Raw genomic sequence first — 25,917 nt, forward strand, 5'->3', positions numbered from 1 at the left:
CTGCCTCTTCCCTTGAATCTACCAGTCTGTCTAGCCAAGGAGGAAGGGGGTTTGCCGGCTGCGTATGGCTTAAGTGTCACGGGTCAAGGTAATCCACACATTAAGACTCCTACCCCATGTCCCACCTCTAGAAGGCAGTGGAAACAGAGAAAGGACAAGACCTGGGGACTGTGTCAACAATCCTGCAGAAGCTGGGTGGAGAGTAAGGAAATCACTAGGTCTCCTACAGCACTAGGGCCTGGGTGGGAGGTACTGGAGTCCCTGTCTCTTCCTTCCTGGCTTCTGGAGCCTGGCCTCTAAGAACTAGCACACCTGACTCCATGGGGTTGAAAGGCAGGCCTATTGGGCAACAGGGCGGGGCCAGACGCGTGAGGTCATCCAGCACACATAAAGGGCCCCAGGGAGGGTGCAGAAGCCAGGTTTGCCTCCTAGGTCTCCGAAGACCAACCACAGACATGAGGCAGTTCATCAATGTCTTGATGTTTCTTGGGGTCCTTGGTGAGTGCAAGTGCCTGGGGATGTCACCTGCTGGGAAGTTGGGCACTAAATGTGTTCTTCTGTTATTTAGGGAAGATTTGGGCCCAGAGAGGGTGAGATGTTTGTTTAAGACACACAGTGTACCTGAGTTTAGACGAGAGCTTTTGCCAGGGCTGTGTGACTGCATTACCCTTCTGACCCTTGATTTCCTTGTTTTAAAAATGGCAGACACAGACCTGCTTCAGGGAGTACTTGTCTGCTGCAGTGGTACCCAGTCCCAGTCGCAGGGAAACACCAGGCGACTGAGGGAATGCCTGCCCCCTTTAGGGACTGCTGGCTGCTGAGGGCTTTAGCACCTTAGCACCGGAGAAGGGAGGGCGGTGCTACAGGGACTGAGGAGGGAGTGCATTCTGTACTCACCATGCCTTTTGCAGGGTGGGAATTGAAGATCTTGGCGTAGCACTTGGTCTTTTGGTCACCCTGGTTACACACCACCCAGGAGTAGGAAGGAGCCTTCCAGCTTGGCTTCTTGCCTTGCTTGGGTATTCCTTGCCTTGAGATGTGGGCCCCCTCTTTGTGGGCTCCTTTCACCTCCAGCGCTTACTCTTTTTCTGCCCCTCCCCATTCCCAGCACATATCCCCTCTTGCATACAGACCGTCCTTTCCTTCATGTTGTCTCCGGCCACATCCCCTTTGCTTAGTCACCAGCTGTCAGTCCATTCTGCTCCTTCTTTAGGCAGTGCTGCCATCGCCACCATTCTCCCGTGAGTCCCAGCCTCACAGCCTCCAAAGAAGGCTTCTTTGTATCAGAGCTGGGGACCCTCCATAGTCTGACTCTACCCCCTCTCTTAGTCCTGCTGCTGCTGCACCCCACATCTAACCCGGGCATCTTATACAGGCAGGCTAGCTCAGTGGTCAGTGGTGCTGGTGCCCAACTGCCTAGGTTCAAATTCTAAAGTCAACACTACTCAGCTGGAAAGTCACCTGACTTGATAAAGCTACAGGGGCACCTGGAGTGTATGGCCAGGGGGTGGGGTGGGGTGGTGTGGGGGTGGGGGTTGGGGAGGTGTTGACAAAAATCACACCGAAGGGCAGATGAGGTAACCCAGTGAGTAAAGGTGCTTGCCACCAAGACTGAAGACCCCAGGTCTAGTCCCAGAACTCACACAATGGAACCACCGACTTTCTATCTGTACATTTATCTTTTCTGGTCAAGTGTTGTAGTTCACACTTTGATTCCAGCACTGAGGCAGAGGCAGAGGCAGAGGCAGAGGCAGAGGCAGAGGCAGAGGCAGAGGCAGAGGCAGAGGCAGAGGCAGAGGCAGAGGCAGAGGCAGAGGAGGCAGGCAGATCTCTGTGAGTTCAAGGTCAGCCTGGTCTATATAGTGAGTTCCAGGACAGCCAAGGCTAAATAGAGACAAAAAAAAAAAAAGTGGAGTTATTTTGTCTTGGACTTGGCTTTCCTTGCCTAATTATGTTACGTGTATGCGTGATACATCTTATAGTTGAAGAATATTCTATGGTGTGGATGTACTGTACTTTGTTCAGTCTTTCCTATTCACGGTTTAAATGGTTTCTTGGGTTTGTTGCTGTTGTCATTTTGAGTTTTTTCCTATCTAAACAATGCTAGTCTGAATATTAGCAGTAAATCTTTATGTAGATCTATGCTTTTATTTCTATGTGCAATTGCCAACCTGTTTCCCACAGCGGCTACACCGTTTTACAGTCTCAGCGATGTAGGAAGTTTTCCATGTTTGCAGCAGTGAGGTCCGGCGTGCACATAAATAAAACACAAGCCACTTGCCCCTTTCCTCCTTCCCTGCCAGGTTCATCTAGGGCAAGGCTGATGGAGGTCAACAAATGCTCTTTGGAGTGGATTGTCTTTGAGGGGTGGAGTGGGTAGGGAACTTGTTAGTCATAAGAAGGAAAATAACCTAGAGGTTCCTTCACCTCTAACTTGTCTGAATCTCATCCCTTTGGCCAGGAGAGTTCCCTGTGGTCCAGCAGCTTAGCCTAACTAGAGCACAGCGACTGAACACGACCATGTAACATGGAGGGATGGAAGGCAGTGACTGTGGGCAGTTTACAGAATGCTATCAGACATCAAGGAGGTCTTTCCCACGGACACTGCTGGACTCTGCTCTCTCTTTCTCCCAGGACCCTTTCTAGCTAGGATAGATACAGTTGTTCGATGGTGCACCACATCAAGAAATGAGGCACAAAAATGTTTCATGTGGCAAGAGATGCTGAACAAAATGGGTGTCCCGCAGCTTAGATGTGCCAGGAAGTACTTCACGCCTCACTGTATCCAGGAGATTATGGTAAGCTGTGCTCCAACCTGAAGGAAGGAAAGCTCACAGGAACTGGTGTTTCTTGATATCGAAAGAAAGATGAATGAGAGGTCTCTTAGTGGGTAACTGGGGTCTTATTTCAAATTGTTCATAGGAACTTTTTTTTTTAAAAGATTTATTCATTTATTATATATAAGTACACTGTAGCTGTCTTCAGACACACCAGAAGAGGGCATCGGATCTCTTTACAGATGGTTGTGAGCCACCATGTGGTTGCTGGGAATTGAACTCATGACCTCTGGAAGAGCAGTCGGGTGGTCTTAACCGCTGAGCCATCTCTCCAGCCCGGAACTATTTTTTTTTAAAAGCCTACGCAGCCATATTTGATGAACGTGTAATGTCTCTAGACCCTTGAGAAATGAGCCTGGCACAGCTGGGGATGAGCCTGGCACAGCTGGGGGTGAGCCTGGCACAGCTGGGGGTGAGCCTGGCACAGCTGGGGGTGAGCCTGGCACAGCTGGGGGTGAGCCTGGCACAGCTGGGGATGAGCCTGGCACAGCTGGGGGTGAGCCTGGCACAGCTAGGGATGCTGTATCCCAACTGTTGATAGGGATGGACAGGACTCGAGACGTTAAAGGGACACTTATTTGCCCTCCAGCAGCCATGTAAAAGCTAGAGACAGTGGTTTTCCCACGTGTCCTCGGGTCTAGGAAGCAGAGACTGGAGGTCTACACAAACGGACAAGCTCCAGGTTTGGCAAAAAATTTTGTCTCAAAATGTAAGCTAAAGAGAGATGGAAGAGGACGCTAGGCTGGGGCCGGAGAGATGGCTCAGGGGTTAAGAGCACCCGACTGCTTTTCGAGAGGTCCTGAGTTCAATTCCCAGCAACCACATGGTGGCTCACAACCATCTGTAATGAATTCTGATGCCCTCTTCTGGTGTGTCTGAAGACAGCTACAGTGTACTCATATACATAATAAATAAATATTTAAAAAAAAAAGACGCTAGGCTTCTACACATCCATCTCCCCCAGGGTGTGAGCACACACACCGCATACATCTCTGGGACTAAAAATATATGTGGAGGCAAGGTGGGGGCTAATGAATGTGGGACAAACAGCTTTAAATACAGAAGATGGTGACAGTGTGACCAAAGGCCACTGAAGTGGACAGGCATGTGAAGGGGCTACACACAACTTCAGGAGTTAAAGCCCTGGCGGGGTGGGAGTGGGGCGTTTACTGCTTACAGCAAATGACCCCTAACCCTGTGCCCGTCATCTTCTAGGTAGGATATACGGACATAGGAAGGGCTAGCTCAGCCTGAAGCCCCAAAATCTCTTCTCCTGAACCCTGCCCGACCCATTTTCTTTCAGATGAGGAGAGCCGACGCCATGACTCTTTCTGGCAGCGCCATACTCAATTTCTATTTTCCCTACAAACTGCAGCCGATAGCTGCCGAAGTCTATGGAACCAAAGAGAGTGAGTTCTCCCTGGGGACTCTGAAACCTCAAGACTGTGTTGTGGCTGTGGAGCGAGTTCTGTGAAGTGGGAGTAGATGAACAACAACAACAAAAAAAGGGAGATCTTTGTCAGGGTCACACGCTGGGGAACGGGAGTCTCTGGACTCTGGAAGAAGACAGATCCGCCTACAGCAGTTTGGGTAGAGCGGATTCTTCCTCTGCCTCTCCTCCTGGTTAAGCCCTGTCTAGTCCCTCTGTTCCTTCGCAGAGCCCCGGATTCACTATTATGCGGTGGCCGTCGTGAAGAACAGCAGTGACATTCATCTGAACCAACTCCAAGGCTTGAAGTCCTGCCACGCAGGCTTTGACACTAGTGCAGGGTGGATAGCCCCTTTAGGGGCACTTCGTCCATACCTGAATTGGGATGAGAAATCTATATCCCTTGAGGAAGGTAAAAATGGCTTGGGGTGCAGGGGGGTGGGTATCCTGAGTGGTCTCAGTGGGGAGTTTCTAGTCTTGCTGTAGACACGAGCCACTCTGGGATGGGATTCCAAGTTGAGCAGAGGGAGGCTAATCAAATCACACCCACAGCTCTGGGAGACGCCAGTAGTCCTTCTCTGGACAAAGATGCACATCTGAGTTCCAAAGCCCACTCATCTCTGTCTGGTGGAGGAATGGGCTCTCGGTCTGGGGGGGGGTAGGAGGGGCTGCTGCTGGGAGACAGGGCTTCAGTGGCTGGGTTTGCCTCATACTCTGTGGCCTACTTCTCTGTGTTTGACAGCGGTATCCAAGTTCTTCTCACAGAGCTGTGTTCCTGGTATCAGCAAGTCTAGATTTCCCAGGTTGTGTAGCTTGTGTACAGGGAAAGGAGAACACATATGTGACTTTTCCCCCCAGGAACCATACGCTGGCTACGCAGGTGCCTTCAGGTGAGTGATATCATTCTCTTCGCCACAGTGGCCCATGGTTGCAGGTCGCCCAGCCTCAGGCCAGGGCGTGGGATGGAGATTTGGTTCTACTGATGCGCAGATGGAGAACCCAAGTCCTAAGAAGTGGTTGGCCTCTCTACTGCATACTCCTCTCCAGCCCCTAGAGGCCCAGCAAGGCCCCAAACGCTATAGGCCTTGGATGGACGCTAACCTGGTGATAGCCCCTTCAGATCACCTCACACCTGACCTTGCTGTCCTAGTCTCTTGGGTTATCCAGATAACTTCCTCCCTGTCTCCATCCCATCTGGGTGGGGCAGCCATTGTGGCCTTGATATTTAGTCCAACTCAGGCCTCTCTAGAGTAGGAGGGGGTGATTTCCTCCTCCAGGCTCAGCACCTCCTCTCCAGTCCTTTCCTGGAGCTCAGGCACGTCTGTGGAGTGACTTCCCTTACCTCTTCGCTGGCCCTGGAACATTTGCACACTCCGTCTGGAGAGAAAGAGCCACGCGGCCGGGGACGCCTCACCTTTAACGGCGTTCCTCTCGTTTCGCAGGTGTCTGAGAGACGACGCTGGAGATGTGGCTTTTATCAGAGAAAGCACGATATTTGGTAAGGGCAAGGGAGAAGCTATGGTCACGGCAGTCTGTATTGGCTGTCACCCTGATTGTGATGTGCAGGTCATCAGGTTCCTCAGTTTTCAGCTACATCCTGATCAAGTTGCCTACTTGGTCTAACTCTTCTCTTAGGTTTTTCTTAAAAACAAAACAAAACAAACAAATAAACAAAAAACCCGCCAAAACTGCTCTAAGATTAATTTTGATTTTATGTGCATGGGTGTTTTGTATGTCTTCGAACCACATGCCTGCCTGGTACCCAAGGAGGCAAGATCCCTTAGGACTGGAGTGACAGATGGTTGTGAGCTGCTACGTGGGCACTGGGAATTGAACCCAGGTTTATCTGGGAGAGAATCCAGTGCTCCTAACCACTGAGCAACTTCTCCGTCCCCCTACCTCACACTCTGAAATCTCCCACTCCCAATCCCTTCTCTTCCCCCTTGTAGACACTCTCGCCCAGGAGCTTGTCCTGTGCTCGCCAAGGTGTACACGCCTTCGAAACATAGACTTTGCCGGCTTGTGTCTCTGGATTCTACGTTCACACAGGTTTTTACTAAGCACTAGAAGCAGGTGCTAGCTCAAGGTTTTTCACTCAGCGTTGAGGGTCTGAGATTGATCCGTGGTTTTAATACACAACTCTGTGGTTCTGACAGCAGAATGGTCTGTGAAATAGGTCTACCACACTTAACTTCCCTGTCAGTCTGATGACGGACACCCAGGAATGGCTGCCCTCCTTTCTGCTACATACATGTGTTTACTCTTCTGAGTGCTTAGGAACGACTCAGTCTTTTTGATTTAGTTTAACAGTTCTGTGATCAGAATTCCCTTGGGGAGAAGGGGAGCCACAGCTCAAAGTTGGGACCAAGGGTCAGCTCATCTTGTCAGCTCACCTTTACACGGTCCCCTTCCTCCCAGAGGAGTTACCCAATGAAGCTGAATGGGACCAGTACAAGCTGCTTTGCCCAGATAACACCTGGAAGCCGGTGACAGAGTACAAGGAGTGCCACCTGGCTCAAATCCCTTCACGTGCTGTCGTAGCCCACGTCAGAAGTGAAAAAGACAGTATCATCTGGGAGCTTCTCGACCTGTCACAGGTATACCCACATACAGTCCCCCTCACCTTCTTAGGTTTAGGGGTGGGCAGGGCCTCTCTTTCCCAAACTTCAGCAGTAGAGAGAGTTTGACAGTTTAAGGACTGTGGGCCCTGACTCTCCCTGGGATAGCAGAGACATAGGAACCACCTTCAGTGTCAGCCCTTAGCAGGCTCTCCAGGGCTCCAGCAGAAGCAGATGTGGGGTACAAGATGTTATTCTTCGGTTCCCCAAAGACCTTGGGACAAAACAGTTCTGATGAGTAAGTTATAGTTGATCTTGTGTCTCTGAAATGAGCAGAATCCCTGGGAGCTTGGATATCACCAGAGGCTACTGTTAATTTGAATTATCCCCACATCCCAAGTACCCAGCTCCTACACTGGGTTTCGGTTCCTTTCTGCCTACTGCTGGTGACCATAATTCTATTTTTTTTCCTCAAACAGGAAATGTTTGGAAAAAACAAAACATCAAAATTCGAGCTCTTTGGCTCCTATCTGGGAAAGAAGGACCTGCTGTTCAAGAACTCTGCCATTGGCTTTGTGAGGGTTCCCTTTGCAGTGAATGTTTGGCTTTACCTGACCTTCAGTTATATCATGGCCCTGAGGAGCTTGAAGGAAAGTAAGTGAGCTCCAGGCAGGAGCCTAAGGGTACTGAGCAGGCAGTAAACTGTGGGTAAGCTCCAGTCTGGGATGGCCTCTCCATCACTAGTAGGACTGACACACATACAAGTGTCTCTGTCAATCAAGTCAGGACCTTTATGAAAAATGTCTCAAAAAAAAAAAAAAAAAAAAGGAAAGTCCCAAAGTCCCAGATACTGGATTAAGGCTTCCGTATTCCTCTGTGTCTGTCAGGATCCCAAGGCCTCTTATTAAGTGAGAAAAGCAGACTCTGGGGACATTACTCCTGAGGCTAGGTGAAGCGCCCCTTCTGTGCTGGGATTCGAACTTGTCTGGAGAGATTATAATGGACTGAATACACTGGGCTATGTTTATCCAGTGAGGACTTAGAGAGGAAGTCTGAGTGAACCAGGAGGCTGTACTGTGGTACCTGCTGGTGACTGTGGGCCTTATGGGTGGATGGTCAGGGCTGAGTTAAGGTCCTCCAAGCCAGCCTTTGGGGTATCCACCAGTTTCCATACCGTGGAGCTTTTATTCTGAGGGACAGGACATTAGGCACATCGCTACACTGAGGACTGATGGGTGGACTGGAAGCCAGGGAAGCCCTCTGAAAGAACAGAAGAAGAAACAAAACCTCTTCACTCCAGCCCACGTCGGTTTGGAGGCTGTGATGTGAGGAAAGGAAGGTCTCACACAGACTCCTCTGTCTCAGAAGATCTGGACGGGAACTTGATCCCCAAGGAGGGCAGAGGTGGGAATGAGGCAGCGCCTGAGTGTTCCTCACCACTGTCCTCCCCCACAGGCGCGGAGAATGTGATGGCCTTAAGGGCCCGGATCACGTGGTGTGCCGTGGGCAGCGAGGAGAAGCGCAAGTGTGACCAGTGGAGCAGAGTGAGTGTCGGCAAGATTACCTGCATCTCATGCACCACCACGGAGCAGTGCATCTTCTCTATCACGGTAGGGAGCCAGCGTCACACAGGCCGTGGGCAGTGGGCTTCTTAGAGGGCATCGGCTTACAGTGGGGTTGGTCACCCAAGAGACCGCTGTGAAGAATGAGCACCCAAAAGGGCTTGGGACCACTCATGCACGTGTGTTGCATGAAGGGGCAGCCTTCTAGGTTTGAAAAACAATCTGTTGTGGAAATCCTGCCCCTTTCAGTAAAAGAACAATTTAGGGTTATTCGGTTAATTTGGAAAATATGGAACAGTTGTCTCTCCCCCCCCCACCTCTGCATGAAACTTCACATAGAAATATTTACAATGAGAGTTTTGAAATTCCCCATCCCAGGTTTCTCGTCCGTGCAGCCCAGAGCAATTCCGGATTGTATGCGGGCTAGATACTTTTTGATCCCTTGTTCAAATATCGTAGTATATCATGGCTGTTTCCCCACACCGATGCTTGCTTACTCTTGGGAAACAGTTTTAAATGCTTATTTTATTTTATGTGTATGTGCGACTGTCTGAGTGCGTATGGGAGCCACATGCATGTAGGTGCCAAAAGAGGATGTCGGATTCCCCTGGAAGTAGAATTAGAGACAGTTGGGGCTGCCATGTTAGTGCTAGAACTAGACCCAGGTCCTCTGGAAGAACACTGGGAGCTCGAAGCTGCTGAACCAAGTCTCTAGTCCTCTCTAGTCATTTTTAACGCCGTTGTAAAACAATGCTGACTGGGCAAAAAGAGCCCGCGGTCCCGATAAATTCATGATTCTGTACTGGGGTGTGGCTTGTTCATTCTCATGGGTCAATCTGACATCCAACCTCTGGGTACCACTTTGAGTGTCCTGCTAAGAAGCAGAAGCAAGCAGAGAGCAGTTTTTCCCACCATGTCTTCCACGGATGAGGCTGGTCCAGAAAGGAGCGTCAGGAGTGCTCTGGTACAGGAAGAGCTCTCTTCTGAAGACAGAGTTAGTGTCTCAGGTGTGTGGATGACAAGGACAAGGAGACTGGTGGAGGACTGAGAGTCCACACCTTATTTCCTTGGGGGTGTCACGTTTAAATGGCATGTGTCTTGAGGCCATCCCTGAGAGCTCTGAGGACAGCCGCTTTCTACGGTGTGGGTAACCGCTGACTCTGTCTTTGCAGATGGGAGATGCTGATGCCATGAACTTGGATGGAGGCTATATCTACTCTGCGGGCAAGTGTGGTTTAGTTCCAGTTTTGGCAGAGATCCACAGTAAGTGGAGTTGATGTCCTTCCTAGATTATGTCAAACGAGGTTCACTTGGGAGTGGGGAGGTGTCATCCCACTCACTAGATCCTGGAGAAGATGGAGAGAGAATCAGACGAAGGGACAAATGAAGGGGGCCATGACACCCACTTCATCCCATCCCCCAGATTGACAAATCACAGCAGTTTACTTCTTGATTAAAGCAAAAATAAAATCAGTTTGGGGATGGTGAGATGACTCAGCTGGTACGGGTGACATCGGCGGCCAAGCCTGATGACCTAAGTCGGGTGCCTAGGACCCACATGGTGGAAAGAAACAACTCCCACAAATTGTGCGAGGCCCTCCCTGAATGCACACACAGGTTATGTACACCTACCACATCCTACATACATACATACATACATACATACATACATACATACATACATGCATATGTAATTAAAAACACAGAAAAGCATGTAAGTAAACAACTCAGTGACACTTTACAAATAGCACACATGTGCTGCTAACATGTATGTGCTGAGAGCAGGTGTCTACTGATAGCATGTATGTGCCGAGAGCAGGTATGTACTGACAGCATGCATATGCCACTAGCATGAATGCACTGATAGCATGCAGGTGCTGACACCCAGAAGTCACCCTGTACCTTGCTGTCGCCATACTCCCAAATGACAGTGACTCTCCTGGCTTCCAGAGACACAGATCTCCTCATCTCTCTTTTAAGCTAATGGAAAAAGAATCGAGCATTTGTTGTCTCGTGTGCCTTGCCCAGCATCCTCTTTGTGATAGTCACTCACGCAAATGTGTGGCTCTTGATTACCCAGACTGGTGGCTGCATAATATTCTATCGTGTGCCCCCGCCACAGTTCTTCACCATCTCCCTCGTGCGTGGACGGGCAGTTGGGCGATTTCCACCTGGTGGTTACTGTGGCTAACACCGCTATGGCCATCCATGTCCATGTCTATCATGAAAACGTCTATTTAATTCTGCAGTGTTGTTAGACCGAGGTGATCAAGTCTTTGATCTCTTATCGTGGGCGTTTGAAAGTTTGTGGCCTCTCGGGAAATCCAAGTTGTCTGTGATGTTTTGCTTCTCTTCATCCCTTCAGAATCCCCCAATAGCAATGGCTCTGATTGTGTGGACAGACCAGCAGAAGGTAAGTCAGGGGCAAAAATAAGTCACTCCCTAAGAAGAGGCAGTAGAAACCTCACTAACCACACAGAGGTTGAGACCGGAGACTGTCAGTTACAGATCCAAATGGTTGACGGAGAAATAATTGCATTTAGTGTTTGAATGGATCCTCACGCTTGGCGGGGACTTTCATACGGTCTCTCTTGGTGCAGGGCTATGTGGAAAGAGAAACGTTGCTTTCCCCATTCTGTACATCCGAGGAAACAGTGGCCCAGAGAGTGCCCCAGTGCCTCAGACCTCACTCGTACTAGTACAACCCTGGTGCAGATCCTGGCTTTGAACCAGGGCTTCTCGCCTCATCAAGCCCAGGGCTCTGCACTAGCCTCATCTGCTCTCTGGAGTCGGAGCTGGCATTGGAAACCTTGATACTTGCCCTTAGTTGGAGTGCCAGATAACTTCAAGAGCACAGCAGCCATGTTAACTCCCGCACTGTGCAGGGCTGGTGGCACCCAGCTCTGGGTGCTCCTTGGGTGCATGACCTCAGCATCCGTGTAGCTTATGCAGGGACCATCACAGCGCTTGCCCATGTGTGTGATTTATGCATTGCTGAGGCTGATCTCATTGTTCAGGGTCTGTTGCCCCTGGGTAAAGCTTTCCAACTCAGCATCACTGTGGTTGTGAGGACAGTGGCCTGTAACCACTTGGAGGATTAATTTTTCATATTATTTTACTTAACAATTCAGATTGTTCTTCCCTTGACACAGAGCAACTTGTTGGTTTCTCTTCTTTCCTCCCTCCTTCCTCCCTCCCTTTCCCCCTTTCTTCCTTCTTTTCTTCCTTGCTTCCCTTCTTTCTTTCTTTTTCCTAACAATAATCCACGATAATGTAACCCTGTTGTCTTTTTGGCCTGGGTTGGAGACATTGTACTAGAATCCATGTGCACCTGGAAGCTAAGGTTGTCTCTCTGTCATCTGTTGCACAAGGGTACCTTGCTGTAGCAGCAGTCAGAAAAGAAGATACTGGCTTCACCTGGAGCACTGTGAGAGGGAAGAAATCCTGCCACACCGCTGTGGACAGGACCGCGGGCTGGAACATTCCCATGGGCCTGCTTGTCAACCAGACCAACTCCTGCCAATTTAGTAAGCATATGGATGGGGTGGTCTCATGGGATGGCCATCCTGGGTCTGGGAGTGAGTGCTTGGGAACCTTAGGGAAGGGAGGGATAGGAGATTTGCTGACTGGCTGTAGCTTGTAGGTCTATTTTAGAATAATTAGGCTTTCTGGAGCCATGAATGCACAGGATGTTTCGTACAGAACACTTCCTACACGTCCCCAATTCACCCTACCCCATGGAGACCCAGATCGCAACATCATTTAATTAAAACATCCGCTCAACCTTATGAGCTAGCAGCTAGCGGAATCATTAACAATCAGATGTAATTTTTTTTTTTGTAATCGTAAATCTGATAAGATAGCTTGGATTTCTAATACAGGCAAGAGTGCAATAAAACAGGCATTTTCAAATGTTTTCATGTGTATAAAAAACTGATACCTGGGCTGGAGAGATGGCTTAGAAGTTAAGAGCACTGACTGCTCTTCCAGAGGTCCTGAGCTCAATTCCCAGCAATCACATGGTGGCTCGCAACCATCTGTAATGGGATCTGATGCCCTCTTCTGGGGTGTCTGAAGACAGTGACAGTGTACTCACATACATGAAATAAATCTTAAAAAAAAAAAACAACAAACAAACCTCTTTAAGAATGTTTCCAGAGAGTAGGCACTCCGCACTCCTGGACATTATCAGTATACGTACCTAGTACCATGCATGTACCAGCTACAGGGGCATAACAGCCATCAGGCACCTTCTTCCTATTGGGAAGCCTGGGTTTCTATTTCTGATTTAAAAAAAAAATAGAAAGAAGTCAGATTGAGGAGCAAGAGGCCCACCTACACAGGTGCAGCCCTCCTGGGTACTAGCCAGATATCCTGTCCATCCCTAGGGTCCAAGGCCTTTCTGATTTCTGGTGGGTCTTTGGTTGGTGGTGGAATGCCATTCTGGGGTGACAAGTGTCCTACCTGTGTTGTCTACATACTGAGCTGACATCATTCTATGCCATCTGCCGGGTAAAGACTGTGTTGACTGTGTTCCTAAGCACTAACTTACCTTCTTCCTCTGTCCAGAGGAATTCTTTAACAAAAGCTGCGCCCCTGGGTCTTTCCTCTATTCCAATCTCTGTGACCTGTGTATTGGTGACGAGAGCGGTAAGGATAAGTGTAACCCCAACAGCCAAGAGAGGTACCAAGGCTACGTCGGGGCTTTCAGGTGAGTCTGGAGCATAGTGCCACCAGCACAGGGCCTCAGCCCTTATTCTCAACAAGTGGCACTGTGGTTGGGGTGGGGTGGTGTCATAGAAGAGTCAAGAATCAAAGGGACAGCAGAGACAAGAGCATCCTGTATTCCCAACACCCCAGAGAGTGGAGGTTGGAGGGCAGGGCCGCGGGGTCACGGGACTTATCACCCTCAAAGCCAACAGGTAGAGAGAGTGTTCCAGTGACTTTCAGAGAATTCTAGTGAGCACCACTCTTCCTTCTTCCTCACTCAGATCACCATTATATCTCACGTTTTTTAGTTTTCTCCTTGATTTTGGTCTTAAAGGGGCTGGAGAGATGGTTCAGCAGCGGAGTGCTTGCCATTTCATACAGAACGAGTTCAGTTTTCAGGATCCCTGCTCCAGGGCTCCTGTGTCTTCCTTTTTCATCCAGAGTACCCACATGTGCACATATGTACACACACACACACACAGACACACACAGACACACACAGAGACACATAGGTCTTAAAAAAAAAAAAGAAGTGACAAAGAGAAAGCTATATTACAGTGTTATTTCCCAACAGTAACATGAACAAGACCAACAAAAAGTTAGCTTTCAGATTCCGTCCCTTTTCAGCGCTGCCTGGGTCACGATGGCTGTGCAGCTCACATTTGGGTACCGCTTCTCCTGGCACTGTGTAGGGTGTGAGGCCGACGCGGAGGCTCCTTCCTCCATTCTTCCTTTAACACCAGATGTTGCCACAGATCCTCAGATGACAATAATCAAACGGGACTTTGGACTTTTAGATACAAACTCAGTAATTTTGCTCCTGTGAAACAATGAATTTTTTTTTTTTGCTCTATTTCTGAATGGTTTGTAAACATTGATTTTTTTTTAAGTGTACAAAACATGTCCTTAAGGATTCACAAATAGAAAACCTTTACTCTTTAATGGGTAAGATTTAATCTTTAAATAGGTAAGTTTGATAAGAACCCAGGGGCATCCTGGGATCTGTTTTCCCCAGACTTGCAGCACGTTATTCTCTCCCTGGAGATATCTGCCACTTTGTTTCCGTAGTCACTAAAAGTTTTGTCTTCTGCTCGGTCATATCTAGAATCCAGACTGGGGGCCATATAACAAAATGGTGGCCAGCTGGAGCCAGGAGTCTTGCTTTTCTCTTACATTTTTATCTAAAACCTATTCAGGCTTGCATACGATATGCTGGCTTCCACCATGGTGTCTCCAAATGGACACGTGACATTATGCTCTCCTGCACTCTGTCACTTGTTTCTTTCCTCCCCAGCTCATCTTATTCCATGCGTTCCTCTACTCTCCTTAGTTCCCAGACTCATTGAGATCTCTCCCTTCCAGGGATGGAGAGACGGCCCCGCAGTGAAGAGCCCTGGCCACTCTTACAGAGGACCCGGGCTTGGTTCTCAGCATCCACATGGAGGCTCACAAGCATTCTTCTAGCCTCAGCAGGCACCAGGCATTCATATGGCGTGCACACATTAAGGAAACTACTCATACTATTTTGTTGACACTTTCTATGCTCTCGTCTTTTAAACCCCAGACTCTTGCGGGTCACGATCTGAGTTCCTAGAACCCATTAGTCACATTTTCACTTCTAGTTTCTGCAACATTTGCTTGGTTCAGTTGGTTCAATTTTTAATCCTGTGTCGTTTTTTTAAAGCATTTTTATGGTGAGGACCATTTTTATTTTCTTTTTTTAAAAAAATGTATTAATTTATTTTATATGTGTTTTGCTTGCATGACACCTACATGCCTGGTGCCCTCAGAGCCCAGAAGAGGGAGTCAGATCCTCTGGAACCGGAGTGATGGATTGTGAGAGCCTCCATGGCAGTGCTAGAACCTGGCTGCTCTGGATGAGCAGCGGTGCTCTAACCATCAAGCCACCTCTCTAGCCTCTATTTTTTTTTTCCTCTTGACATTTCCTAACATTTCTTTGTATTATGATTATTCCTTTTGGGGGCCTTCTTTTACTCGCTTCATGAATGCTTCTCATTTCTTTCATATCTTTAATGATAATAAGTGTAGCTTGTAAAAGAAAAAAAAATCCTCTCCCTTATATTGTCTCTGAATCTTGGGAGCACAATTTCTTTCGGTATCACTTCATGTTCTCTCCCTTCCGGTACCCGATGGCCTTTGCCCGTTTGACAGTGAGGTGGGTGGGTGCCCCAGCTGATTCTTAGTTCTCCATCAGTTTTCCAGACTGAGGGGCTGGGCCGGGCTGTAGGGCTTAGGGGCTGTGCAACCTAACATCGGGGTCTTTGGATATTTTCTTGGAGTCATCAGATTCTCTTTGATGAAGAGTCTCACTGCCCACTTCTTGGGGGTGCACAGCCTGGGCGGTGCACAAGGATTGACTTCTTCATCTTCCAGATCACAGACTTCCATTTACTTATCTGTGAATGGGGGGTGGGGTGGGCAGGGAGTGTTGCCATAGGTCTAACTCTATAGCCCAGGCTTGCTTCATGCTCACAGCAATGCTCTTGTCTCAGCTTCCAGAGTACTGGGTTCACTGGCATGGGCCGCTGTACCCAGCTCCCCTTCTGTTTTCTGGGTTGTGTTTCTTCCTTCCACTGTGTTTGTTTCCCTATGCTGTACTATGTTAGGGTTCAACCTCCCAAATGGTTGGGGTGAGAGAGCTACTGCCTGGGATGGGAGGCAACTCGAGTAAGCTCTGTTTTCAGCCATTCTCAGAAATGCCTTATATTTCCAGTTGCTGAGTTTTTCTCAAGTCCAGAGGTTGCACATCAACTCCAGTCTGAGCTGCTAGCCCCGCACCCCACCCCTGCCTCAAGTCACATTTTCTTCCTTCAGTTAGGCCCCTACTGCTTGGTCATTGCCTTCCTGGATTCCGAGGGGTCTTTATCATCTTCTCTTTATGGGTTAAACAAGGGAAATCTCATGGTGTCATCTCACTGGGGTTTTAAACATTTTCTCTCTCTTTTTTTTTTTTTTTTTTTTTTTTTTTTTTTCAGTTGGGGACCGAACTCAGGGCCTTGCGCTTGCTGGCAAGCTCTCTACCACTGAGCTAAATCCCCAACCCCCTCACTGGGGTTTTGGAAGGAGAGAGAGGAAACCCCAGATGCTTGCAGTCTGCCGTGTTAAATCTTAAATCCCTGGAAATGGTTTCAACTTTCGTGTGTTTACTTTTATGTTTTAGTTTTTGGAATGCATGTCACAAATATTTATGAGAGGTCTAATGGTTTTTTCCCCTTGTGGCATATTTATTTTGGTAAATATTTTAGGTGTCTGGCCGAGAAGGCAGGAAATGTCGCATTTTTGAAGGACGCCACGGTCTTGCAGAATACAGACGGTATGTGGACACAGTCCTTCCTCCTTCAGAGCAGGGTTTGTCACCCTTAACGTTCCCTCGTCTTTGGGTTCGTATTTGGAGAGAGAGTATAACTATTTCAGACTTTTGACTAAAAGAATTCCAAAGTCTTTTAGGTCTATCTGTCTGTCCATCTGTCTGTCTGTCCATCGGTCTATCTACCTATCTATCGAGATAGAATCTCATTTTGTAACTTGAACTCACTATGTACCTCACATGGGCCTAGAGCCCATGGAAGTCTTCCTGCCTTGGCAAATGGAGTTCTGGAAATTATAGGCGTGAACCACTCCAGCTGGAGAAGTCTCAAGTCTCTGCTGTTGCAGGCAGTGTAAGGACATGTGTAGTGTCACAGGGTTTTGAAGCAATTCATACACACACACACACACACACACACACACACACACACGTACACACATACAGATACACATATTCACACACACACACTTACATGTATATATATACACACACAAACACACACATGCATATACACACAAGCCATATATACACGTATACATGAACATACATACACACAAGCACTGAGCTGCTGCACATGAGTATATACATGAGTATGTATGTGATACATACATCCACACACACACATATGCATTCACACAGGCATGCACATATACATACACACATTCATACAGGCACGCAACACACACACACACACACCCGTCGTAGTTGGTAGCAGGTGCGTGAATGAAGAAATTCACTGTCTGTCTGTACCAGATGAAACGCGAACAGACGGTAATAATAACTGAATGCATGCAGATAAGATTCCCTCTGGAAGAATGCAAATGGAGGCCTTTCTTCATCTCCATATAAAGCCTTGCTCCAGAAACTCCTTGAGAGTCAATGAGTAAATCCACAGGAACATGTAGATTATGAAGGTGATGTGGCAGCCAACACTTGAATAAGAACCTCCCTCCTCTGGATTGGGAAAACAAATGAGGCGCCCAACCCAGCCATTTGCTACTGCTCAAGCTGCTCTTCCTCCATTAGGTCTCCTCAGCCTCCAAGCCTCTGCCTCTGAAAGCAACCTACTGCTTTGTTCAGTAAACTTCATTCCAGCCCCTTCCTCCTTTCCCTTCTGCCTGCCTGTTGTCCTTCGGTGGTCATGCGTGTGTTAGGAGACCTCTGAGGCCAAACTGCTCAGTATTAAGTAGAGGAAACCCAGGAGGGTGGTGAGGTGTTTCCCAAGGAAGGAGAGTCAAGCAGTAGCTTGACTGAAGAGCTTGCGTGTGCACACTCAGGTGTGCCCCATTTACACTCGGAACTTACGGCAGCCTGTGTGATATTCAGGGGTCGGACTGATGTCAAATTTAACTTTAATACCTACATGTATTGGAATTAACTAGACATATTGATAAGCCCATGGAGTTGCCCATTTTTTCCATGTTGTCCTGAAATGAGACAGAAAAGATTGTGAAAGTCCGAGCTTGGAAATGCTCTCGGATTAGAAAGTTTTTCAACACCACATAGTATTGTAACACGTGAGGAAATCCTGCACACTTGACCTCACCTGATGAGTCAGAGCCAGGCTGCAGTCACTCTGGAAACACTAGGCAATATGACCTTCAGGTGACAGCTGTAATTTGCATATGAAACATAGCGGAATATTTTATTTTTGCATTGCCATCCCCACATACAAACACTCAACAATCTGGACAACGGCCAGAGCAGAAGTATTCCTAGTCCCAAAAGTTTTGAATAAAGGATACGCAATGTGCTTCTTCTTTTTCTTTTTGAAACTATTAGAAAATATATTGCATAGATGAAGTTGTTTTGTATAGAGGAGGGGTGGGAAGATATGTCAGTTGGTTGGACGTGTTATACAAGCATTGAGACATGAGCTTGGATCCCAGCACCCGTTTAAGAAGGCAGATGAAGAGTCACGAGCCTGTAACCCCAACTCCAGGGAGGATAGGAATGGAGACAGCTGGATCCTGAGCCTTCTAGTCAGTGGCCTCTGAGACCCATGGAAGACTGTGTCTCAAACATGAGCAAAGAAGTGACTGGGGAATATACTCAGGTGTCAACCTCTGACCTCCATACATAACTGCACAGGCAAGCATGCCTGCACATACGTGCATGTACACATACAACACACACTTACATGCTACACACACATATTACAACACACACACTATACAGTACACACACTACAACACACACTATACACCACACACACACACACTCCAACACATATGCACACACACTACACACTTAGAAGAACTTATTTTAGATTTATTTATTTAGTAGGCATGCAGTGTTCTGCCTGCATGTATGCTCACATGTATACCCATAGACTAGAAGAAGGCCGAATCTCATTACGGATGGTTGTGAGCCACCATGTGGTTGCTGGGAATTGAACTCAGGACATCTGGAAGAGCAGTCAGAGCTCTTAACCTCTGAGCCATCTCTTTAGCCCTTCAAAGAACATTTAACAGCTTGACTGGGACACGACTTGGTTATTTCAGAATCCACCCATTGTCTGTGCACAGTTGAGTGGGTTCTAGCATCGAGAATGATGCAATCCGACGCCACAACACTCATTTGAATAACGCAAAGAAGCCCTCACATCTGCTGGCAGCCCACTGTCTTTACTCCTTCAACATGTGCTTCCTGTCTCCACGGCTTTGTCTGTTCTCACAAACGAAACCGTCACCTGTGGCCCTTTGTAGCTGGCTTCTTTATCGTAGCATCATAATTGTCAGAGTCAGCCATGTTACCACGTGCATGAACTTCTTATTGAATAAGAATCTCCTTTTTGGGGGTTGGGGATTTAGCCCAGTGGTAGAGGCTTGCCTAGGAAGCGCAAGGCCCCGGGTTCGGTCCCCAGCTCCGAAAAAAAGAACCAAAAAAAAAAAAAAAGAATCTCCTTTATGGCTATGCTCAGCATATTCGTTGCCTGGATAACTTGTGAAGGATAAAGCTTCATTTTGTCTCCTGGATATCATCCTAGCCCATATGTGCTTTTTGAAAACAGTCCTACCTTGACCTGGCAGATTAGCTATGGTTAATGGCACCTTTCCTTCACCAGGGAAGAATGCTGACAAGTGGGCTAAGAACTTGAAGCTGGACGACTTCGAGCTGTTGTGCCTTGATGACACCCGGAAGCCTGTGACTGAGGCTAAGAACTGCCACCTCGCCGTAGCCCCAAACCATGCTGTAGTAGCTCGGAAGGACAAGGCGAGACTCGTTCAGCAAGAGCTGCTTTACCAACAGGTATGGACCACCGGGGCTCCCGGCGTGATCTTCCCCGCTCTCCACTGCACTGGCTCCTGTGGCAGGAGGTGCTTCGTCCACTCAAACTTTTCTCTCTAGCCCTTCTGCTTGACCGATGGGGATAGCATTTGCTCTGTGCTGTGAGTCTTTCTTGGAACCAGCTAGACTTCTGCCTGGATTCTCTGCTCCCAGACTTTTGTGTTGTGGTCCGGAGGCAATTCTGATTGATCTCTCCTCCCTCTCGTAATTCAGAGAGAGAGAGAGTGGTGCGGGGAAACAATGCCTAGGACAAAGGCTGTGAAGCAGCAAACCCAGGGGGTGTTCCATGAGTAGGAGACACGAGGTCCTTGTGTTCACAGGCGAACACTAGGAGAAGCAGGACTATTAAACACACAGTGCTGTCTCTTCAAGGGGGAGATGTATGACCTGTTTCTGCCAAGAAGGTCGGGAACTGATGTGGTTAACAGCCTGGTGACTTCTGTGCTATCTGAATAGCCAGGCCACTCTGGCTCCCAGCCTATATGTCTGTCTCAGAATAACATTCTTTTTTTTTTTTCCTTTTCTTTTTTTCGGAGCTGGGGACCGAACCCAGGGCCTTGCGATTGCTAGGCAAGCCCTCTACCACTGAGCTAAATCCCCAACCCAAATTTATTTGTTTTATTTATATGAGTACACTGTAGCTGTCTTCAGACACAGCAGAAGAGGGCCTCGGATCCCATTACAGATGGTTGTGACTCACCATGTGGTTGCTGGGATTTGAACTCAGGACCTCTGGAAGAGCAGTCAGTGCTCTTAACCACTGAGCCATCTCTCCAGTTCCTAACATTATTCTTCCCGAGACTCTTCTCACTGTTTCCCTGGATTTATAGGAGCCATCTTTATGGAAGATGTCTTGTACTTTACAAGTTTTCTTGTAATTATGTCTTAAGCTTTGTTGTATACACAGTGTTGAATTATCACCAAGAAACATTCCCCCTCCCCCACCACACACACACACACACACACACACACACACACACACACACAAAAATGTACTGTGCTCAAACAGACTTCCCAGTGTCAGGTTTTTGAAGCTTGACCCAACACTGGCTACTGAGTTGTGTTGAACTAAACTTCCTTCTTGCCTTCTTGCCTCATGTGGATCAACATTGTGCTGGTCATAGTGTTTGTAGGGATCCGCACATCCGTGGACTTAGGGATGACTACGTGCTAGTGTTCCCTGTTCTGGTTTTTATTTTCCTTCCATAGCATGCTCGCTCTGGGTGTGCTTTTGAGACCAACAACCCTGAGTAAGGAGAAGGGACTGCAGCCGAGAGAGGCTGAATGTCCTGCAGTGGCCCAGTTCATAGAAACACGGGAATTTTCAAATCGCCCTTCTGGACAGCTAGAATGCTAGAATGTTCTAGATGATCGACTTTCAGGGTAGGAGCTCAAAAATCCTCAACTGACCTCTAATCACCAGCGAGAAGTTCTACAGGAAGTGGTAGCAGATTTAGTAGGAGGAAAGACGTAGGAGGCAAGGTCAGAAGTGGTGTGAGGCTTGGGTCCTGGCCGGAGTCGGCGGGCTGCCAGGGAGGAGCACGGTGCTGGGAGCACGGTGCTGGGAGCACGGTGTTGGGAGCATGGCTGGGAAGAGTCATCCCAGACAGGGAAATGAACACTGCTGCTTTTTTTTTTTTTTAAGCTCTGCTGGTTACCCACAATGGAGAAACCCTTACCGTTCTCGTCCCTACACTCCCTTCTTCTCTGACTACTCACAGACGGTCGGCTCTCTTGCCACAGGTTCAGTTTGGGAAAAATGGATGCAGGTGTCCAGAAGAGTTTTGCCTGTTCAGGTCTGAAACCAAAAACCTTCTGTTCAACGACAACACTGAGTGTCTGGCCAAGCTCCCCAGCAAAATCACATGGGAGGAGTATCTAGGCAAGGAGTACGTCATAGCGATCGCGCACCTGAGGCAGTGCTCCAATATCAGTGAGTGGGTTCTAGATGTAACTACTGAGGACCCAACATGGGAGAAGGTCCGGGGTCAGAGGCCAAAATGCATGGAGAAGCGCCAATTCTTAAAACCTTAAACTGTAGAGCTGGAGAAATGGCACGGGGTGGGGGTGGGGTAAGAGGCCGACTGCTCTTCCAGTCTATACTGGTTCAGTTCCGAGCACCTTTCCACCCGACAGCTCACAGCTGTCTGTAACTCCAGCTCCAAGGGATCTGACACTTCTGGCCACTGTAGACACCAGGCCGGCATGTGGTCCTCAGACATCCATGCAGGCAAAGCGTCCACACACAGGACACAGTAAGTCCAAATGTTGGAGAGCGAGTTGGTAATAATTTAATTCTTGAAAACTGCTCAGAAGAGTGGCTGGCGACGCCTCCCAGTTAGTGGATTATTTGCCTCACGTGCACAAAGCCCTGGGTTCAGCCTCGAGCATGGCATAAGCTCTGTGTAGTGGTGCACACCTGTAATCCCAGAGCTTGAGGGATAGAAGGAGGAGGATCAGATGCTCAATTCATCCTTGGCTACATATGGAGATCGAAACCACCCTGAGGTACATGAAACCCTATTTAAGTACCTGTTATTCATACACACACACACACACACACACACACACACACACACACACACACCTGAAAGGCTTTCAAAAGTAATCCCCAAGCTTCCCCATGCACTGATAGCCTATGAACTGTGGCCCCTTGAATCCCTACATCTGGTGATTCCCTACTCTGAGAGGTAGAGGAACAAGCCCAGAATCTCTTTGTCAGTCGTTGTCGTTCTCAACTTAGGACAATTTTGTCCACAAAGGAGACATTTGACCATGCCTAGAAATATCTTTGAAGACCACAGTTTAGTAGAAGCTTCCGGTAGCAGCCAATAGAGGTTGGAGTTGTTAGCAAGCAATCTACAGGATACCACAGCCTACACAAAAGGATTATCAGGTTCCCTGGGCCAATCAACCCATGAGGAGCCATGATCTGTATTGAGCGACTTCCCAGGCTATTGCTGGTGTGGTCCACCCTGGGTGACCCAGGGCTATCGATGAACCTGTGAACAGACGGCACTGGTACAGAGGCCCTTGCCTGAGGACAGAACTGTCTGTCCATGCTCTCCCTCAGTTCATGGTACAGTGGCTCCCACAAGGCAGGGGCTCAGCCGGTATTTGCAGATGAAGGGTAAGCAAATAGATTAGCTATCCTCGTGGGCGTTTCAGGAGCCAGAGGACTAGCAACTTGTGAACTTGAGCGTGTGAACCGGTTCACTTAAAGGTGGAGTCAAGGGGCCCCTTGGGTCAGAGCAGGGGTTTGCTAGAAGAGGCGGTAGGAAACTTGTGGGTGGATGAGGCAAGCCCTGACTCTTAGGATAGTGGGACTAGGGATTGGAAACTGATTCTGAAACCTCCTTGATTTATAGATTTTCCTTTGGGGGGGGGTGCAGAATCTGTGTCTGAATGACCTGCTTTCTGTGCCTCACAACAGCTCAGGAAGCCTACAATTTTCTTGCCATGCGAAACTCCTGAGCAATAGCAGAGTCTTCGCAGGAAGCCTCAGCCAGGACCCATGGTCCCGGGGCCTTCTGACCGTCCTCAGGACTCCCTGCCGTCACTTATGTAGAAATAAAATGAAGCAATGTTGGTTTTCACGTCATATGAAGTGTCACTCATCGTATGAAGTGTCACTCATCGCTCCTCGAAGTTTACACGGAAATCCTGTGTCTGACCACATGCTTGCACACTTGGACTTTCTTCTGGAGTTTCTAGGCCCAGCCCTTCCTTTGTCCTGAAGTTCCAGGCGTGATGCCCAGTGACCTGGAATCTGGGGAAAACCAAGGGACGTTTCTTTCCCTGGGGGATCTGGTTTCTTCACATAGAGATCACAGTGCATATGTGTGTCCTGGCTCATGTGTGTGTATGGGTGAACATGTATGCCTCAGCATGTTTGCATATGACTGTGTATACTCCTCACACTAATGCTTCTCTCTCTCTGTGTGTGTGTGCACATGTGTGTGAGGGCCAGAGGATATCTGGAATGTCACCATCTACCTTTTTGTTTTAAAAAGAATTAATTTTACTTATTTACATTTCAGCCGTTGCTCCCCTTCTTGGTCCTCCCCCCCCCCAGTTCTCACCCCATTCCCCCTCCCCCTTGACTCCCCTTCTTCCCCATATAACCCCTTCTTGGGGCCTCACGTCTCTGGAGGATTAGGTGCACTAGGCTGACCTCTGCTATATATGTGTGCGGGGGTGGTGTGGAACGGGGGAGGGTTTGGACCAGCTAGTATATGCTGACTGGGTGGTTCTCTGGGAACTCTCTGGGGTCTGGGTTAGTTAAGACTGCTGGTCTTTCTATGGGGTCTCCCTCCCCTTCAGTTCTTTCCATCTTTCCCCTAATTCAACCATAGGGGTTCCTGACTTCAGTCTGCTTGTTGGTTGAAAATACCTGTATCTGTCTCAGTCAGCTGCTGGTAGGGCCTCTCGGGGGCTCCCGGCCATGCTGGGCTCCTGTCTGTAAGCACACCATAGCATCAGTAACAGTGTCAGGCCTGGCTGCCCCACCATGAGACAGATTCCAAGTTGGGCTGTCACTGGACAGCCTTTCCTTCGGTCTCTTCTCCATTTTTGTCCCTGCAGTTCTTTCACATGGGAACAATTCTGGATCAGACATTTCGATTGTGGGTGGTAACCTCATTCTTCCGCTTGGACTCTGTCTACCGGAGTCCAAGTTCCCTCTCCCCACTGTTGGGCATTTTAGCTAAAGTCATCCCCATTGAGTCCTGAGAGTCTCTCACCTCCCAGGTCCCCCACCTCCCACCCCCAGAGGCTGTACATTTCCATTAATTCTCCTGGCCCTCTGGACTTCTCTCCTGTTCCCTCCCCCATACCTGATCCTGTTCCCCTTTCTCCCTTCCCCTCCCCTTTGCCACCCAGGTCCCTCCATTCCTCTGCTTCCAATATCCACCATTTTTTTTTTTTTTTTTAAAAAAAAGACAGTGTCCTAGTTTGCTTTCTATTCTTGTGTGATAAACACCATGACCTAAAGCAACTTGAGGAGGAAAGGATTTACATCTTACAACTCTAGTCCATTGTTAAAGGAAGCAAAGGTCAGAAACCTGGAATCCGAGATCATGGAGAGGCACAGCTTACTAACTAGTTTGCTCCCCATAGCTTGCTCAGCGCTCTCTCTCTCTCTCTCTCTCTCTCTCTCTCTCTCTCTCTCTCTCTCCCCCCACCCCCCTTGGCTTTTCAAGAGAAGGTTTCTCTGTGTAGCCCTGGCTGTCCTGTTGACCAGGCTAGCCCCCAAATTCCTGCTTTCCAAGTGCTGGGATTAACGGCGTATGTCACCACCAGCCACTTAGCTTGTTTTTCTATAGTACCCAGGACTACCTGCACAGAGGCTGCACTGCCCACAGTGGGCTGGGACCTCTCACACATCAATCATTAATCAAGGAAATGCCCTCCAGACAAGCCTACAGGTCATCTGACAGAGGCATTTTCATTTAAGGTTCCCTCTTCCTAAGTGACTTTAGCTTGTGTCAAGTTGACAAAAGAAATGGGTCTCTACAGTGGCCTGGGACTTGTCAAATAAGCTAGGTAGGCTGGCTAGGCTGTGTGCCCCAAGTCTCCTGTTTCTGCCTCCCCAGGAGTAGGATTGCAGGTGTGTGTCACTGCACCTGGCTTTTAAAATGCGAGTTCTGGGGATCCAACTCAGTTCCTTATGCTTGAGAGGTGGACGCTTCCCCGACTGAGTTCTTTTCCCAATCCATTTGCTCCAATGACGTAATTCTGCTCCACTGTGTTCGCCCATTGTCACCATTGTTAACAAACATGGACAGCTCTGTGACCACCTGCAGATCTTCTGGCTAATAATTTTGGGACCAAAACTATTTATTTATTTATTTATTTATTTATTTATTTATTTATTTATTTATTTATTTATATTTGCTATGTTCTCACTAACTTGAGAAGTCTGTTTGATGAGAAACATTGGATGGTAGAGTTTAATGCTTGCATGTGTAAAACGTAACAAAAACAACAACGCAGACCTTCTTGAAAAAACCAGGCACTAAAGTGAAACTGAAGACCCATCAGCGAGCTGGGTGTGGTGGTGCATACACCTTTAACCCCAGCGCTTGGGAGGCAGAGGCAGGAGGATTTCTGTGAGTTCAAGGCCAGCCTGGTCTGCAGAGTGAGTTTCAGGACAACCAGAGCTACACAGTGAGAACCCGTCTCAAACAAAACAAAACAAAAC

The 25,917-nt window shown here is 48.3% G+C and overlaps 1 protein-coding gene across 1 annotated transcript; it reads left to right on the forward strand.

The window, feature by feature from the left end:
• Nucleotides 1-423: 423 nt before the first annotated feature.
• On the forward strand, nt 424-23,754 carry Ltf (lactotransferrin). Its single transcript, XM_032909961.1, has 17 exons — nt 424-498; nt 2,635-2,798; nt 4,141-4,246; nt 4,496-4,678; nt 5,009-5,156; nt 5,709-5,764; nt 6,685-6,863; nt 7,304-7,478; nt 8,280-8,434; nt 9,559-9,649; nt 10,752-10,799; nt 11,758-11,913; nt 12,956-13,097; nt 16,363-16,430; nt 19,492-19,676; nt 21,459-21,648; nt 23,149-23,754. The coding sequence occupies exons 1-17, from the start codon at nt 456-458 to the stop codon at nt 23,187-23,189; spliced, it is 2,130 nt and encodes a 709-aa protein (XP_032765852.1). The 5' UTR covers nt 424-455; the 3' UTR covers nt 23,190-23,754.
• Nucleotides 23,755-25,917: the final 2,163 nt, after the last annotated feature.

This window comes from Rattus rattus, chromosome 8 (assembly GCF_011064425.1).
Source record: "Rattus rattus isolate New Zealand chromosome 8, Rrattus_CSIRO_v1, whole genome shotgun sequence".
NCBI classification, from domain to species: domain Eukaryota; kingdom Metazoa; phylum Chordata; class Mammalia; order Rodentia; family Muridae; genus Rattus; species Rattus rattus.